General features: G+C 43.6%; 3 protein-coding genes and 1 pseudogene across 4 annotated transcripts in view; 1 reads left to right on the top strand and 3 right to left on the bottom strand.

Annotated features, from left to right (window-relative positions):
- The window catches only part of LOC309550260 (uncharacterized protein), a gene marked incomplete at both ends in the record, with an annotated part of 1,652,360 nt that overhangs the window by 473,805 nt on the left and 1,159,532 nt on the right, over positions 1-19,023 (top strand). The gene's annotated exons all lie outside the window — the stretch shown is intronic.
- The window catches only part of LOC309549838 (uncharacterized protein), a gene marked incomplete at its 3' end in the record, with an annotated part of 314,748 nt that overhangs the window by 135,562 nt on the left and 160,163 nt on the right, over positions 1-19,023 (bottom strand). The window lies entirely within an intron of this gene.
- The window catches only part of LOC309549837, a 190,832-nt pseudogene that overhangs the window by 138,922 nt on the left and 32,887 nt on the right, over positions 1-19,023 (bottom strand). The gene's annotated exons all lie outside the window — the stretch shown is intronic.
- LOC309549839 (uncharacterized protein) lies at positions 301-18,191 on the bottom strand (the record flags this gene model as incomplete). Its single annotated transcript, XM_082250338.1, has 4 exons — positions 301-338; positions 16,391-16,745; positions 16,842-17,391; positions 18,136-18,191. 4 exons carry the CDS (start codon positions 18,189-18,191, stop codon positions 301-303), a joined length of 999 nt encoding a protein of 332 aa, XP_082106464.1.

Raw genomic sequence — 19,023 nt, 5'->3', positions numbered from 1 at the left:
CCATATCAGTATAGATCCTAACGCATTACCCAGTCCATACCAGTATAGATCCTAACACATTACCCAGTCCATATCAGTATAGATCCTAATGCATTACCCAGTCCATACCAGTATAGATCCTAAGGCATTATTGAAAGAGTGTATCAATGTGCCTTAATGAAATATTGATATCCCACGATACCAGAGACATACATTTCAGCTAGTGCCCAACTCACAATGGAATATGGTCTCTACATTAACAAGTCATACATTGATAAGTACTTACATATTAAACACATCTCATTCATACCTTCTGGACACTTAACAGTTAGACTTGGCATATGGATTACAGACGACACCTGAACACATTGATAAGAACTTACATATTAACACATCAGACAGCTGAGCATAGACGGGAAGGCCCTTCCACAAAAGCAACTTCAGACACAAGACATCTCACATTTACATCAATGTGTTAGGGACAACAAAACCTTTTCATGTATTGTCTTAGTAGATATATTCTATTGTTAAACTGACCCATGGATTGTACACCAGTTTAAACTGTTTTTCCCCGCTAAAATGGCCCATAAATGTGTGAGCTGTGAATAAACACACCAGATTTATTTCATTCAAGCTTGAGTGCTGTATGCCTGTACATCCCCTGGCCAGAGGGGGGAAAATTCACTGCACGAGGGAGTTAGAACTGAAGGGTCGTAGGTCTGGGACCTAAACGAAAATCATCTTGCAACTGCCTTTGACGTGAACGAGTTAACAGTTTGGTGTCAGAAAGCGGGATCCGCCATATACAGTATTGGGTGAGTAATTATTTTTTTATTATTGCCACCCTATACTGTCAGAGCGGATTAACAGTACCCGGTAAGCGCTACTGTAGCGCCTCCCAGGAATCTGATATTCCTAAAGATAATAGGGGGTCTGATGCCCCGGTTAGAAAGCAGTACTGTGTGTGATAGTGAATTTTCCCCTCCAAACATTGTATATTGCTGTAAAGACACTTAAGTGTATTTTTAGTCGCTATATATGATTGCATGCCATTGTATAGATGTATATGTAGATTGTATGTGAGATTAAGCTGAGCTTGAAGGTAAAAACTTGCCCACTGAGAATAGTTAAAAGCAAACCATAAATTGGGTGTAGATAAACCTGATTAGAAAGACGCAGGAAAACCACATAAGCTGGAAACCAGGTTTGCCAGTAAAGTCTAAATACTGACATCACCATCCCTAGATAAACCTTCAAACTCAGCTAATCTCACTTTATATTCTGAGTTTAGAATAATGGGCAATTCTTAAGGTATGGTGAATCCCAAGGGAAAAATGAAATTTAAGTTTAGAACTGAAAGTCATGTTAAAGAAAATTGTATGAAAATTGTATCGTGTATGGGCAAACTTAGTCATGTAGAGGTGTGTGAGATCCATGGATTGTTATTTTGTGTTAGTTTTAATAATGTTCCTAAAGTGCTGTATCAGCAAAACATTTGAGAACACTGAATGAATACTGGTTGCATAATGATTTGTTTTGTGTTTATTACTTATGTTTTAAAGTGATGTGACTTTGCCACAAGTACGACTAAAGGTAACAAATCAGTGCTATGCTTGTCATGGCAACTTTTAGAAGCAAGAAAATATATTTGGTGTATAAAGTGTGACCTTAAGGACTAAAATTGTATTTCTATTCTTAAATCGTGAGCAATTTGAACTTTATAATTGAGGTAACTGTTGACTTTTTAAAAGATTTTGGTGTCTTTCAGCCCACCATGGGCACTGAAACCCCCCCTCCCTTCTTTGACACAGGTTAATTGCAAGGCTTGGGAGTGTAAACAACTGTATTGTCATGGAAATTGACTGAGCTGAGTAAACTTTAACCACTTTAGAACCGCTCACAGTAATACTACTGCGGCAGAGTGGTTCGTTATCGTCCAGCGACGTAGTATTAACGTCGTTAGACACTCCCCCTTCTGGGCGGCGCTTGCGCGCCGCCGGAGGCTCGCTCCCGCTGTTTTCATTCACAGCGGGAGTCGGGCCAGGGGAGGAGCATCGGCGATCGCCGCTGCTCTTACCCGATCGTCGGGGATCGAGTCTGGAGATCCGCCCGCTGTGTGTAAACACAGCGGGCGGATCTCCATAGTGACAGGGAGTGACAGATCGGACTGTTCAGCATAGCTGGACATCCGATCTGTCCATGACTCACACAGTCACCTCCCCCCTACACGTCAGTAAGCACCAGGCATACATTAACCCCTCCCTCTCCAATAAAATTAACCCCTTCCCTGCCAGTGTCATTTTTACAGTAACAGTGCATATTTATAGCACTGATTACTGCAGTAATGTCACTGGTACCCCCAAAAGTGTCAAAAATGTCAGTCAAGGGTCCGATCTGTCCGCCGCAATGTCGCAGTCCCGCAAAAAAAATCGCAGATCGCCGCCATTACGCGTTAAAAAAAAAACACCAAAAATGACAGAAATCTTTCCCTTTGTTAGTAAACGCAATAACTTTTGCGCAAACCAATCAAAATACGCTTATTGCGATTTTGTTTACCAAACATATGTAGCATAAAACAAATTGGCCAAAAATTTTTAAAAAAATTGGTTTTTACATCTTTTTTGGGGGGAATTTCATATAAAAAAATGTTAAAAATATTGTTATTTTTTCAAAATAAACGCTCTTTTTTTGTTTATAGCGCAAAAAGTAAAAATCGCACAGGTGATCAAATACCACCAAAAGAAAGCTCTGTTTGTGGGAAAAAAAGGACGTAAATTTTGTTTGGGTACGGCGTCGCACGACTGCGCAATTGTCAGTTGAAGTTGCACAGCGCCGAATCGCAAAAAGTGGCCTGGACGGAAGACAGCAAAATCCTCCGGTGGTAAAGTGGTTAAGAGGAAAGTACAAAAGAATATGTTAATTGTATATACAGATGTGTATTAACTATAATCTTTGCTTTTGTAGAAAAAAACAGTTTTTGAAGAATGCTCCAATGGGTTTAATATGGTGAAGTATAACTTTCTTGTAGCCAAATGGGAAATTACTAATGTTTATTTTTGAGCTGCTCATTTTTTTAACCATGGTGAACAATAATAATAAAACTATTAAAAAACTAGAAATCCACGTGGTAATAATTAATTTGACATCAACAATTTTTGGTATTAGAAAAGTGCACTGTTAAAACATCTAAGAAAGAAAATGTTTAAAATGCTTACTGTATGCTAAATACATAACCTTTGTTTTATTTTTAGGAGGAAAATATAATGTTTTGTTACTAAATTTTTTGATGCTTATTTCTCAGATAAGTTCTATGCCCTGGTTTGATTTCTTTAAGACTTTCAGAACAAAAGCAGATCACAGCCTTTAAAGACAATTCACCAATGGAAGTATTGTTCCAAATTGTTTTCTTCTGGTTTATTATACTGTTTACATATGTAAATTTTTATGAGTTTCATCCCCATATAGCTAATATTGGTGTTGTACTGCTTGTAGCAGTTTCTAATTTCTTATTTATTGGGTGTCAGATATTTGATGTGTTCTAATCTGACATATATGAGCTCTGGCATTAATGAGTTTCTATTCCTTAGATAATTAAGCATCTCCTGTCTTATAAAGTTTTTATTATATTGTGAGATGGAAGAATAGGATGGAGTTGGATAAATTGTTGCTCTAATTTAACACCTATAGTGTGCTAAGAATTATAATGAATGTATGTCAGTGTTACTACAAATTGTTAAGGTTACTTTGGTATTGCTAAGATTTTAAGTTAGGCCTATGACACAGATCTTCAGTTTTGCTACAGATCTGTCTCGTTTATTCACAAAGATCAGCATGTATGGTGGTACATGAAGTCCCATTGCATATGGGTCTGCTCTTACCTATTGTTCCTACAAGATTTAAAGTTTAAGACTAGGCAAACCTCCTGTTGTTAATTCAATTAGCTACATGGCCAGCCAGGCCATCTCTTTTCATTCTAAGGTGACTCATTGCCCCAGGCTTTGCATATTAATGTTCCTAGTAGTCAAGCTGTCAGGGAATCCCTGTGAGACGTCTGGGGCGTGGCCGTGCACAGGCTATTCCCAGAAGAATGACTAATGGGCGTGTCGCCAGACACAACCACAGGCACTCGTGTCCCTCCTGGCCTTTGACACCCTCTGTCTCACCTTCAGTGGGGTCTGGGCCGGAGATATAAGAGTGGCCGACCTCGTCAACTCAGACTCCTCCCAGGTACGTGACAGTATCAGTCAGCCAACTATGGAGTCTGAAAGGGAGGTCTCTCCACTGGAGAACGTTTGCCGATCGATCTCTGCACTATCCCACATGGTACAAAGCCTGCAAGGAAAATTGGATTGCATCGAAGATCAATTATCGGCCCGCAAAAATGACTCTTCTCTGACCGAGCCCAGCACATTCTGTGCAGTGGATTTCCACCCGGAACCTCGGGTTCCCATTCCTGAACGTTTTTCTGGAAATCGAAGAAAATTTCGGACTTTTCGTAATTCTTGTGAACTATACTTTTCCCTGTTGCCTCGAACCTTCTCTTCACAAGATACCAAGGTGGGGTTCATTATTTCGCTCCTTGGTATCCATCCGGACCCCGAAGTCTTGAAACTGGTACCCACAGTTTAATACGAATACCTGGATGTTTTCAATAAAAAGAGCGCTGATTCTCTTCCTCCACATCGTACATACGATTGCCCCATTGAACTGTTGCCAGGGGCAGAAATACCTTTTGGCCGGATCTACCCTCTCTCTGAGCTCGAATTAGAGACTCTCCGTAACTACATTAATGAAAGCCTGGAAAAAGGATTCATCCGACCCTCCACTTCACCAGCAGGAGCGGGCATATTCTTTGTTGAGAAAAAGGACCATACCCTTAGGCCCTGTGTGGATTATCGCGATCTCAATAAGATAACTGTCAAGAATCGTTATCCTCTTCCCCTAATTCCCGAACTTTTCCAGAGGTTACGAGGGGCACAGGTGTTCTCCAAACTTGATTTGAGGGGTGCCTACAACCTAGTCAGAATTCGTGAAGGAGACGAATGGAAAACCGCATTTTGAACACGCTTTGGGCATTTAGAATATCTGGTCATGCCATTCGGTCTTTGTAATGCCCCAGCCACATTCCAACATCTTGTTAATGATATATTTCGGGACTATCTTGATTTGTTTATCATCGTATACTTGGATGATATCCTTGTATTTTCCAGTTCTCTCGAACTACACAGAAACCATGTAAAGAAGGTACTGGACAGACTTCGCCAACACCGTCTTTACGCAAAGGCGGAGAAATGTGAGTTCGAAAAACAGGTTATCCAATTTCTGGGACTCATTATCTCTGCGGATGGCATTGCTATGGACCCGCAAAAGGTATCTGCCGTACTGGAATGGCCTGCCCCTGAGGACAAAAAAGCAGTACAGCGCTTTGTGGGCTTTGCTAATTTTTACAGGAAGTTTATAAAGAACTTTTCTGGCATCATATCCCCCATCACACAGCTGACCAAACAGTTTACCCCATTCAAATGGACTCCAGAGGCTCAAGCCGCCTTTGAACTATTAAAGACTCTGTTTACTTCTGCTCCCATTTTAAAACACCCAGATCCCGCTTTAACCTATGTACTTGAAGTGGATGCCTCTGAAAATGCGGTCGGGGCTATACTATCCCAACGACAAGGAGCCAAGTCCCTACTCTACCCTATTGCCTTTCTCCAGAAAATTAAGCTCCTCTGAGAGGAACTATGACGTAGGAGATCGTGAACTGTTAGCCATAAAGGCTGCCCTGGAGGAATGGCGCTACCTACTGGAGGGGGCTGCACACCCTATCCTTATTTTTACAGACCATAAGAACTTAGAATATTTAAGAACCGCGAAACGATTAAGACCTCGACAGGCAAGATGGGCACTTTTCTTCTCTCGATTTGTGTTCCATATAACTTTTCGTCCGGGCTCTAAGAATTGCAAACCTGATGCCCTTTCTCGCATGTTTCCTGAACCAGCTCCACCTCCTGAACCTGACACCATCTTGCCAGCTAAGAATTTCCTACTCTTGCAAACAGACTTGATGTCACAGATCAAGGGGACAGTTGCAAACTCCCCACCTCCTCTGAACTTGCATCTCCAGCAGAGGGATGGACTTTATTTCCACAAGGAACAAATTTTTATTCCTGAACAACTGAGGGTCACCATTCTTAAGAAGTGTCATGATCATCTTCTGGCTGGACACTTTGGTATCCATAAAACCTCTGATTTGGTCTCCCGTTCCTTTTGGTGGCCAGATTGGTTAAAGGACTGTAAAAACGATGTCAGATCCTGCTCTGTGTGTCTCAGAAACAAGTCTGATCGGGCCAAGACCTGGGGCCTGTTGGAATCCTTCCCCGTACCTGAAAAATCATGGAGTATGATCTCTATGGACTTTATTGTGGAACTTCCTCCATCTGAAGGGTTTACCACTATCTTTGTCGTAGTTGATCGTCTTTCCAAGATGGCACACTTTATACCTCTGAAAGGAACTCCCTCTGCCTCCGAAACTGCCTCCACGTTTATCAAAGAAGTGGTGAGATTGCATGGCATTCCAGCCAGCATTGTCTCTGATCGTGGGGTGCAGTTCACTTCCAAGTTTTGGAAAGCTTTATGTGAAGCATTAAACATTGAACTTTGTTTGTCTTCTGCCTACCACCCACAAACAAACGGACAGACCGAGAGGACAAACCAAACTCTTGAACAATATTTAAGGTGCTTCTCTTCTTTTTCTCAAGACGACTGGGTGTTACTCCTCCCTTTAGCGGAATTTGCTTATAATAACTCCGTCCATTCCGCCACCAAGCAGTCTCCTTTCTATGCCAATTATGGATATCACCCCTCCTTCCTACCTGAGTTACCTATGGAATCTGCTGTACCAGCTGTACAAGAAAGACAAAATTTTCTTAATGCCAACAGTCAGCTTTTGCGGGAAACCATTTTGAAGGCACAGGCTGGTAATAAAAAAATTTTTGATAGAAGAAGGATAGGGAATTTGAATTTAAAACTGGGGGATAAGGTCTGGCTATCTACAGCAAACCTGAGATTAAAGTGTCCCTCAAAAAAGCTTGGCCCAAGATACCTAGGTCCATTTCCTATCAGGAAGAAGATCAATTCTGTCGCATTCGAATTAATCTTACCTGGTAATCTGAAGATCCATCCCGTGTTCCATGTTTCTTTACTGAATTCAGCAGTTCCCAACCCCTTCCCAGATCGTGGATCTGAAGTTCCTGCTCCCCTTTTGATCAAAGGTAATGAAGAACTTGAGGTGGAGTCTATTCTGGACTGTAGAAGAAGGGGTGCTCGGACACAGCTTCTTATCAAGTGGAAGGGCTATGGCCCTGAGGATAATTCCTGGGAACCTGCTTCAAACGTCCATGCTCCTCGATTGTTACGAGCCTACCTTCTTCAACATCCTGAAAAACGGTCTATGTTGGGCATCCGGAGGCTGCCCTTAAGGGGGGGGCAATGTCAGGGAATCCCTGTGAGACGTCTGGGGCGTGGCCGTGCACAGGCTATTCCCAGAAGAATGACTAATGGGCGTGTCGCCAGACAGGTTATTTAAAGGAAGTTCAATCCTGTTTCCTGTGCTGACTGATGTTCAGCTGTTTCCTGTGACCTGATGATACCTGTATGCTTCCCTGTTGCTGACCTGGCTTGTTCTGAACTTGGACTTGGATTCTGCTTCTGCCTCTCTGCTAAACCTGACCCGGCTCCGTCCCTGACTTTGGCTCTGCTTACGATTTGGTACCCTGCTGCACCGCCTGTTGATGACCCTGGCTTTCCTACTACTCTGACTCAAACCTTGTCTCTCAGAACTACCCGAGTGCTTGCCTGGCTATCTGCTGCACATGTTCCATACAGCATTGCATGTTCCAGTTTCCAGGATCCGGACAAGCAGCCTATCCTGATCCATCAACAACCACAGGCACTCGTGTCCCTCCTGGCCTTTGACACCCTCTGTCTCCCCTTCAGTGGGGTCTGGGCCGGAGATATAAGAGAGGCCGACCTCGTCAACTCAGACTCCTCCCAGGTACGTGACACAAGCCTTTGTGTCGCCAAGTCTATTTCAAACCTGTTTGGTTTCAATTTCCTGTTTGGTGTCACTGGGCAACTGTACCATCTCTTATAAATTTCTGTTTGCATTGTTACTCACTTCTAGCTGTTTTGTGTGTCTCTGTGTGTCCATGTACACAAGACAGCTTGAATTTTACTCCCTACTGTTTAGTGATCCCAGCACCTTAGCCATGCAAGGGATTCTCAGTTGTCTATTGGCCTTTCATTCTAGGTAGCTGCCTGCTTGGGTGAGTAAGAGGACTGCAACCTGGGAACTGGCTGGAAGTTAACCCATCTCCACCTTTGGAGAAGACAAGGCAGTTCTTGAGACTTTGCACCTCAACCCTTCCAAGGGCCCTCACCATTGTTGCATGTGTGGACATGCTGTGTTCTCCCCAGATAGTGCTATTATTTATCCTTCCTGTCTTAAAATGACCTGCCTTCCTGTGAGCCCTGAACCCCAGTGCTGCAAGTGGTTCTTACTAGCATTTATTTTACTGCCTTCCTGTAAGACCAGAAGCCCAGTGCTGCACTATACTCCTGCCATTCTTGTAAATCTTGTATTCTGTGCTATCCAAGTTTTTGTCTCTGTACTTACATGTTCCTGATCTACTGTAGGGTTGTTGATCCCAGCCATAGGTGAAAGGCCCCCTTTTGAGACAGCCTATTGTTCATAATAAGTGTTTCCTTTGAATTCAGGATAGTGTACACAGTTTAGTGTGGATGGTGGTTGAATAACGCATTATATGAAATGAGAATGATTCCCTTTTGTATTAAGACATTTTGGTTTTCTTTTCTTCTAGGTCTTATTACCCTTCACAACATAGATTTACTTCAGCAGAAAAAAAAAAAACTCAACGGCTTTATGGGCATTTTTTTTGTTAATGATCTAATGTTGGACTAACAATCTGAGTGACGCCATCTTCAAAAAAAAATACCCTCCTTCATTCCTGCACGTTATGACATCACCACAAACAGCATTGATGGAGAAGAGCACTTTAACCACTTAAGCCCCGGAAGATTTTACCCCCTTCCTGACCAGGGGGTATTTTGCGATTCGGCACTGCGTGACTTTAACGGACAATTGCGCGGTCGTGCGACGCTGTATCTAAACGAATTTGGCGTCCTTTTTTTCCCACAAACAGAGCTTTCTTTTGGTGGTATTTGATCACCTGTGCGATTTTTTGATCATGCGCTATAAACAAAAAAGAGCGTAAATTTAGCAAAAATAGCAATATTTTCACATTTTTTTATATGAAATTCCCCCCCCCCCAAAAAAATGTAAAAATCAAAATTTTTTAACATTTTCGGCCAATTTGTTTTATGCTACCTATGTTTGGTAAAAAAAATCGCAAAAAGCGTATTTTGATTGGTTTGCGCAAAAGTTATCGCGTTTACTAACAAAGGGAAAGATTTTTGTCGTTTTTGTTGTTTTTTTTTAATGGCGGCGATCTGCGATTTTTTTTGCGGTACTGCGACATTGCAGCGGACAGATCGGACCCTTGACTGACATTTTTGACACTTTTGGGGTTACCAGTGACATTTCTACAGTAATCAGTGCTATACATATGCACTGTTACAGTAAAAATACACTGGCAGTGAAGGGGTTTTTTTTTAAAGGGAGGGGCTATGTGTGTCCCTAGGGGCGTGCTTTCTACTGTGATTGGCTGTGGCTTCAGCTGTATGAACGGTGATCAACGGTTCTACATAGTAGAACCGTATGATCATCATTCATACACAGGGGAGAATGACAGGCAGCTTGTTTACACAAGCCGCCTGACTTTCTCCCTCTCCCCCGCTGATCGCCGAGTGACCGGCGGACATCGGGTCCGCCGGTCACACGCGCGGGGGTGTCCATGACCACGCGGGAGCGGGAGCGCGCCTCCAGGGGCGCGCGCTCGCTCCCTAGACCCTCACAAGCAAGCGACGTAGACCTACGTCACTTTGCCTGTGAGGGGCTGACCGCCGACATAGATAGTCGTGCGGCGGTCGGCAAGTGGTTAAAAAAGCCTCTTAATATCTGAACAACTTTGATACTTGTCATGTCAGCTGTCTAGAAAAGTCAAAGCTCAGTTTGCTATGATTGCAAAAGGATCTGCACACCTACCGGAAGTTTCTTGTCATGTGGACTGCGATGGTCCTGAAGAGAAGAATATTATGTATGAACATTGTATGAGTTCTTAGGTGTTGCAGTGAAGTCTTATGGAGGACTAGTTGTCAAAGGAGGAGTCAACAAAAGACTTGGCGTTCATACACTGTTAGACCAACACATAATTTTTTTTTAGACTTTTTGATTTTTAGGTTCGTTTTGTCACATGTTTATTTTTTTAATATTTTGTATATTTTAGCCTTGACAAAGCAAAGTGAGATTTTTCTGCAGAAGTAAATGGGATACATAATTCAGGAGAAATATGAACTAGAAAAATATATATATTTAAACTAAGATTAGGCAGTTGGAGGGAGAGGTCAGGTAATTCAGAAGGGATTGATAGGAATTGTAATTTTATCTGCTTTTCTTAAAAATACATTTTATGTTAGGTTTTGTATGTGTTATGAGACCTAGTTTGTTCCTTATTCCTCATATCAGCACCTCCAGGATCCACATCTGGGTAAGCCATAACTCATGAAGGCCACATTCAAGCAAATAGGTGACTCATTATCAGGGCTTGTTTTCTCAGAGAATAGGTGCAGGAATTACCCCTTTGTCTGCCCCTATCCACCTCTGAGCATCATTCCTTTGTTCCACCCCCTACCCACCTCCGAGCACCATTCCTTGGTTCCAACCCCTACCCACCTCCGAGCACCATTCCTTGGTTCCACCCTGTACCCACCTCCAAGCACCATTCCATTCCTTGGTTCCATCCTCTACCCACCTTCAAGCACCATTTCTTGGTTCCATCCCCTACCCACCTCCCAGTACTGCTCTTTTAGACAATACAGAACAAGGTATCATTTTGTGGTGCTACGTAATTTGTGGAATTTGCTAATGATTGATAACAAGAAAAACAGTAAAATAGATCCCCTGCGGCTAGTAACAATAGATCCCCTAACAATGGACCACACGTAACAAAATTCCTCCCCTAGCAACAATAGACTCCTGGCTGCAACAACAGGTCTCCCCACAGCCAGCATCAATAGACTTCCTGTCAGCAAGCAACAACAGACCCCCTCCCAGCAACAACTGACCCCCCAGAAATTTAAGACTCCCCCCCAGCAACAGTAGGTCCTCCACCAATGTCCAAATTGGGCCCAAAGTGTAAATATTTTGTGTGGCAACCATTATTTTCCAGCACTACCTTAACCCTCTTGGGCATGGAGTTCACCAGAGCTTCACATGTTGCCACTGGAGTCCTCTTCCACTCCTCCATGATGACGTCACGGAGCTGGTGGATGTTAGAGAACTTGCGCTCCTCCACCTTCCATTTGAGGATGCCCCACAGATGCTCAATAGGGTTTAGGTGTGGAGACATGCTTGGCCAGTTTATCACCTTCATCCTCAGCTTCTCTAGCAAGGCAATGGTCATCTTGGAGGTGTGCTTGGGGTTGTTATCATGTTGGAATACTGCCCTATGGCCCAGTTTTCGAAGGGAGGGGATCATACTCTGCTTCAGTATGTCACAGTACATGTTGGCATTCATGGTTCCCTCAATAAACTGTAGCTCCCCAGTGCCGACAGCACTCATGCAGCCCCAGACCATGACACTCCCACCACCATGCTTGACTGTAGGCAAGACACACTTGTCTTTGTACTCCTCACCTGGTTGCCGCCACACATGCTTGACACCATCTTAACCTAGGTTTATCTTAGTCTCATGAGACCACAGGACATGGCTCCGGTAATCCATGCCCTTAGTCTGCTTGTCTTCAGCAAACTATTTGTAGGCTTTATTGTGCATCATCTTTAGAAGAGGTTTCCTTCTGGGATGACAGCCATGCAGACCAATTTGATGCAGTGTGCGGCGTATGGTCTGAGCACTGACAGGCTGACCCCCCCCCCACCCCTTTTACCTCTGCATCCATGCTGGCAGCACTCATACGTCTATTTCCCAAAGACAACCTCTGGCAAGGAGGCTGAGCACGTGCACTCAACTTCTTTGGTCCACCATGGCGAGGCCTGTTGTAAATAAAACCTGTCCCGTTAAAACACTGTATCGTCTTGGCCACCATGCTGCAGCTCAGTTTCAATGTCTTGGCAATCTTCTTATATCCTAGGCCATCTTTATGTAGAGCAACAATTCTTTTTTTCAAATCCTCAGAGTTCTTTGCCATGAGGTGCCATGTTGAACTTCCAGTGACCAGTATGAGAGAGTGTGAGCGATAACACCAAATTTACCACACCTGCTGCTCATTCACACCTGAGACTTTGTAACACTAACGAGTCACATGACACCGGGGAGGGAAAATGGCTAATTGGGCCCAATTTGGACATTTTCACTTAGGGGTGTACTCACTTTTGTTGCCAGCGGTTTAGACATTAATGGCTGTGTGTTGAGTTATTTTGAGGGGACAGCAAATATACACTGTTATACAAGCTGTACACTCACTACTTTACATTGTAACAAAGTGTCATTTCTTCAGTGTTGTCACATGAAAAGATAGAATAAAAAATTTACAAAAATGTGAGCGGTGTACTTACTTTTGTGAGATACTGTATATTTTATCTTGTACCTAGGACCTTCAGGACAGATACCTATATACACAATACATTTTGTTCTGATTTTACCCCTGTGTCCGCCCCAGGTCGGGTTAATTTGTTGGGGGTTGGAAGGAATGCCATGTGCTAGTAAACCATGTTTGTATTTATTATGATGTACATAAATACAGATTATGTTCTATGTCTATGAAACACTAATATCGAGTCTGTTAGAAAACTGTCTGTACATCTTCATAGTCCTGAAGAAGCCTTGTGTGAAACGCGTTGACTAGTGAACAGACGAAGATAGAGGAATATGATCCGAAGCAAACACAGTAACGTGACTCCCTCCCTAATGGTTAATGCAAACAAAAAACAGAGGTCGTAGGACTTTATATGAGGCCGGTCACCAACTAAGATATACAAAAATAGAATCTGAACGTAGTCATTTATTATACATACAGTAATTGATACAAATGTTGACATCAGTAACAAATATGATGCAGACACGTATACAAAAAAAGCGGAGACAAAAAAATTCATATAGTAAGGAGATTGTTATAATAGTAATAAGATATATTCAGTAATAAAGTACATGGTCGTCACTAAATGTTACATCTAAGTGAAGAGAGGAAATATCTATACCTACACGAACCTTATGGTATATACCAACTTATCCTTATATATGTATGATGTACATGAGTGAAATTAGTAGGAGACATTGATCTCCTGTGTACGAGCTGAGCGCAGTTTGGGGCCAGTTTCCTCATTTTATTGAGATCTGGTTTTAGATAAATCAATAAATGTTATTTTAGGATAAATCCATGGAGTTGTCATCTGTCTCATGCTGTGCCCTTAAAGTCCACACATATGACAGTGGTTCCTTGTGAACATCTGTAGTTTCCATTTCTCTGAACAGATAGGATGTTGGGACTCTCATTAAAAAAATTACCTGGGGTCCCCTCCCCCCCAGTCTATACCAGGCCCATGCCAAAATGTAAAAAAAATAAATGGCGTGGGGTCCCCCCAAAATCCATACCAGATCTTAACCTGAGCATGCAGTTCGGCAAGTCAGGAAAAGGGGGACAAGCGAGCGCCCCCCCCCCCTTCTAACCCATACAAGGCCACATGCCCTCACCATGGGGTGGGGGTGGGTGTTTTGTGGCAGTTCTGCCCCCCCACCCCAAAGCACCTTGTCCCCATGCTGATGGGGACAATGGCCTCTTTCCCACAACCGTGGCCTGGGGTTGTGGGGGTCTGCAGACAGGGGGATCATCGTAATCTGAAAGCCCCTTTTACCAAGGGGACCCCAGGGGAACCCAGATCCTCATGTGAAAGAGTATCGGGACCATAGTACCTGTACCTATTCACTAAAAAAAGTGTCAAAAAGCAATAAATATACAAACACAATTTTTAAAAAAATATTTTTTTTAAAAATAAAAGCCAGCCTTCCCCCGATGTAGATCCGTCATCAATCACAATGCCTTCCGCACCCGAAAAAATAAATAAAAAAAGACGCTCTCGCCATCATGGAGGCCCTCTGCCTACTGCAGGTTCCGCATTTACATTGGTAAGAGGCGGGGCCACCTGTCTACATCACCTTTTTTCAATAATGGCCCCTAAGGGCCTGATATGGACTGGGGGTCGGGGGAGCACATCATTTTTTTCTATTGCCGGGAAATGCCGGCATTCTTTTCTTTCCATTCATCTGTCAGTGGGGAAGCCCGCTGACAGCTGATGAGTCATGGTTGGTAAGGATGCGGGCGGGCGGCTTCCCGGCTTGCTGATTAACAACCAGCTATTTCTTCACAAAGAATTAGCACCGGTCGATTGGTTTTTTTTGACTGATCCGAATTCGAATCATTCTGAAAAGTTGGAATTCATTAGAAAATCAATAAACAAAACAAATTTTAACAGATTTCAACAAAATTCATTACAATTTCATTTGGAGATTTGGATACATCCGAATCTAGGAATAACCAAAAATATGTCGGAATTTGTATTCGCACCGAAACGAATTTCATGTGTCTAACACTTAATGGCCACCCGCTAGCAGCTGGGCTCCCAGCCAATGCAAATGGCCGCCGGTGGCAGGGCCCACTCTCCAGGCATGGATCCTCTACATATGTGTGCCATAACACCACCCCGCTGATAGCTGGGGACTCAATGACCACTCGGGACATCCTGGAAGACTTCTGGATACCAAAGGAAGCTCCTGACATCCCGCACAGCTGCCCAGCACCAGACCCGCCGACCAATACTTCCAATAGGTAGGAAAACTTCATACAGAAATGGACCTATAAGTGAGGAGGACAAAAAAGGAATGCAGCCATTGGCTTATTTTTAACATTTATAGGGGTGGGGTCTTAGGGGGGGGGCGAGGGCGGGGCTACCCAAAGGTATGCGGCCATGGACATCTGTCAGGAAAGCACATTTTGGCCACTAGATTGAACTGACCATTATAGGAAATCCCAATTCGCCATGACCGGGGGAATGCGGGTCACATTTCATCAACTCATTTATAACAACCAGATCTGTAAGTGTTTGTGAAATCTTCCTGCACAAAATGTACTCAGCCAATGAAAGGTAAGGACTCCATTTTTATTTTTCTCCTGCTATCAATGGCCAACACGGGACAACACTTCATCCATGTCTTTGGTGATCTCTGATCTCCTTATGAAGTGTTTCTTACATGATGAAGATCAGCCATGGAGTATATCTGAGGTGTATATCAGGGTGTGCTTCTTCCCCACATGTCCACCAACATTCATATAGAAGACATTTCCCGCACTCAAGGCACTAATACACCTCCAGGGTTGTGTGGGACCCCTGATGTACAGGAAGACAGGACTTCAGTGCGGGAACATTTCCCTCACTCAGGACAGGAAAATGGCTTCTCACCCGTGTGAGATCTCCGATGTCTGTAAAGATGGGACTTCTGTGAAAAACATTTCCAGCAATCAGGACAGGAATACGGCTTCTCAGCAGTGTGCGATCTCTGATGCTCGGAAAGATGGGACTTCTGTGAAAAACATTTCCCGCACTCAGGACAGGAATACGGTTTTTCACCAGTGTGCAATCTCTGATGTCTGGAAAGAGCGGACTTATCTGCAAAACATTTCCTACACTCAGGACAGGAATACGGCTTCTCACCAGTGTGTAATCTCTGATGTGTGGAAAGATATGACTTCTGTGAAAAACATTTCCCGCACTCAGGACAGGAATACAAGTTCTCACCAGTGTGCAATCTCTAATGTCTGGAAAGAGAGGACTTATCTAAAAAACATTTCCCGCACTCAGGACAGGAATACGGCTTCTCCCCAGTGTGGAATCTCTGATGTCTGGAAAGACTGAACTGCTCTGAAAAACATTTCCCTCACTCAGGACAGAAATACGGCTTCTCCCCAGTGTGGAATCTCTGATGTCTGGAAAGAGCGGACTTATCTGAAAAACATTTCCAGCAATCAGGACAGGAATACGGCTTCTCACCAGTGTGCAATCTCTGATGTCTGGAAAGACTGAACTGCTCTGAAAAACATTTCCCACACTCAGGACAGGAATACGGCTTCTCCCCAGTGTGGAATCTCTGATGTCTGGAAAGACTGAACTGCTCTGAAAAACATTTCCCTCACTCAGGACAGAAATACGGCTTCTCCCCAGTGTGGAATCTCTGATGTCTGGAAAGAGCGGACTTATCTGAAAAACATTTCCAGCAATCAGGACAGGAATACGGCTTCTCAGCAGTGTGCGATCTCTGATGCTCGGAAAGATGGGACTTCTGTGAAAAACATTTCCCGCACTCAGGACAGGAATACGGTTTTTCACCAGTGTGCAATCTCTGATGTCTGGAAAGAGAGGACTTATCTGAAAAACATTTCCCACACTCAGGACAGGAATACGGCTTCACACCAGTGTGCAATATCTGATGTCTGGAAAGAGTGGACTTATCTGAAAAACATTTCCCACACTCAGGACAGGAATACGGCTTCTCACCAGTGTGCACTCTCTGATGGTTGGAAAGATCAGACTTCTGTGAAAAGCATTTCCCACACTCAGGACAGGAATACAAGTTCTCACCAGTGTGCAATCTCTGATGTCTGGAAAGAGCGGACTTATCTGAAAAACATTTCCTACACTCAGGACAGGAATACGGTTTCTCACCAGTGTGCAATCTCTGATGTCTGGAAAGATATGACTTCTGTGAAAAACATTTCCCGCACTCAGGACAGGAATACGGCTTCTCACCAGTGTGCAATCTCTGATGTGTGGAAAGAGCGGACTTTTGTAAAAAACATTTCCCACACTCAGGACAGGAATACAGCTTCTCACCAGTGTGCAATCTCTGATGTGTGGAAAGATATGACTTCTGTGAAAAACATTTCCCGCACTCAGGACAGGAATACGGCTTCTCACCAGTGTGCAATCTCTGATGTCTGGAAAGACTGAACTGCTCTGAAAAACATTTCCCACACTCAGGACAGGAATACGGCTTCTCCCCAGTGTGGAATCTCTGATGTCTGGAATGAGCGGACTTATCTGAAAAACATTTCCCGCACTCAGGACAGGAATACGGCTTCTCACCAGTGTGCAATCTCTGATGTGTGGAAAGAGCGGACTTTTGTAAAAAACATTTCCCACACTCAGGACAGGAATGCGGCTTCTCACCAGTGTGAGATTTTTTATGCACATTAAGTTTGGATTTAAAACTGAAACACTTCCCGCACTCAGTACAGGAGAACCTCTTATCTGGTGGAAGGACAGCACCGTCCCTCACAGTCTGAGGTTCCTCAGGATAAGAGGAATACGATGGTCCAGCACCCTCCCTCACAGTCTGAGGTTCCTCAGGATAAGAGGAATACGATGGTCCGGCACTGTCCCTCACAGTCTGAGGTTCCTCAGGATAAGAGGAATACGATGGTCCGGCACCGTCCCTCACAGTCTGAGGTTCCTCAGGATAAGAGGAATACGATGGTCCGGCACTGTCCCTCACAGTCTGAGGTTCCTCAGGATATGAGGAATACGATGGTCCGTCTACACTGTGTGGTGCCGGATGGACATTTGAGGTAGCCGGGTTTTCTCCTAGACTATACTGTGTGATGTCCTCATCTTCTAATTTACAGTCTGGAGACAAAGTGAGACAATCCTCTGAGGTTTTCCTCATCTCCCGTCCATCTACTAAAATAGAAATAAAAAGATCATTACTAGACATCAGCAGATTGGTTCCCCTAAACCAGGACTCCGCCCACATCAGACAGCTTTGTCTCTGAGGATCTTACAATTCCCCCCTCAAGGTAACTAGTAAATGGGACCTCTGATCTCCTACCTGTTCATTTCTTTATTCATGGACCTTAGCCAGAGAGTGAGGAAACAACGAGAACTGTCTTTTATAGGAGTGACAGTGATGAGGGGATTATAGGACGAGCGTCCCCTCCCCCTCTATCACTCATTGCCATCTTCCCAACACAAGAAGTGGTGGACTTCCTTTTTTAGTCCATGATTTAGTCATGAATAACACCGGGGCTGAGCCCCACCAGAGGTCAGAGAGTGAGGATGGGGGGAGAACAACCAAGATGAAGACTGGACTAATCCTGAAGACCACCATCATTGGGTTACTGACTCCTCTCTCATTATCACTTTCTGTTTAAGGTTCCAAAGTTGGAGGATGTTATCACATTATTATCACCATGTAAAAGTCTGTCCTCCAATCTAATCATCAGATATAAATGTGATATAAAATAAAGCATAAATCGGTGCAATAATGTAGTGTAAAGAATGGTGTATAAATATTCACAGAAACATTCACCCAATGGCAGCTTACATTCAGAAAGTTTCTTTCACTAAACACAAAAACAAATAAAAAATCAAATAAAATGCAGCCCAAAAGAAAATGAAAATAAATTTCTTCACCCAAATCTGTAGACAATAAGTCTTCCTCTTCCTCCACGGTATATATGGGGGGGGGGATAGAAAATATGGGCGGAGCCTGCGCAGGGACATCCCAGGGAAGGGGTATCTGAGTGAAGGATCTCATTGTGAAGCTTGTTTAGTCCGCACTGCTCAGGTCCCGGCTTTGTAATTCTATCATCTTGGATTTTAATGTTGAATAAAGCAGATAGACGGAAAGCACTAGAGGGGGTGTTATTTTCTACCCTCCCCTCCCCCCCATATATACCGTGGAGGAAGAGGAAGGAGGAGAGGAGTGAGCGATATCCCTAGAGGGGGAAGGGATCTGTGGGACTCGCTGGTAACACAGGAGTCAGATGGTAAGGTGAGTGGAAGTGACCACCAGCACCTTTCTCATCTGCAATTTCTGCACTCGCACTTTATCATTTATATTG

This window comes from Pelophylax lessonae (assembly GCF_965119305.1).
Source record: "Pelophylax lessonae genome assembly, chromosome: 3".
NCBI classification, from domain to species: Eukaryota; Metazoa; Chordata; class Amphibia; order Anura; family Ranidae; genus Pelophylax; species Pelophylax lessonae.
Note: the sequence above shows the minus strand (reverse complement) of the source record. Positions and strands in the feature narration are given on the sequence as shown.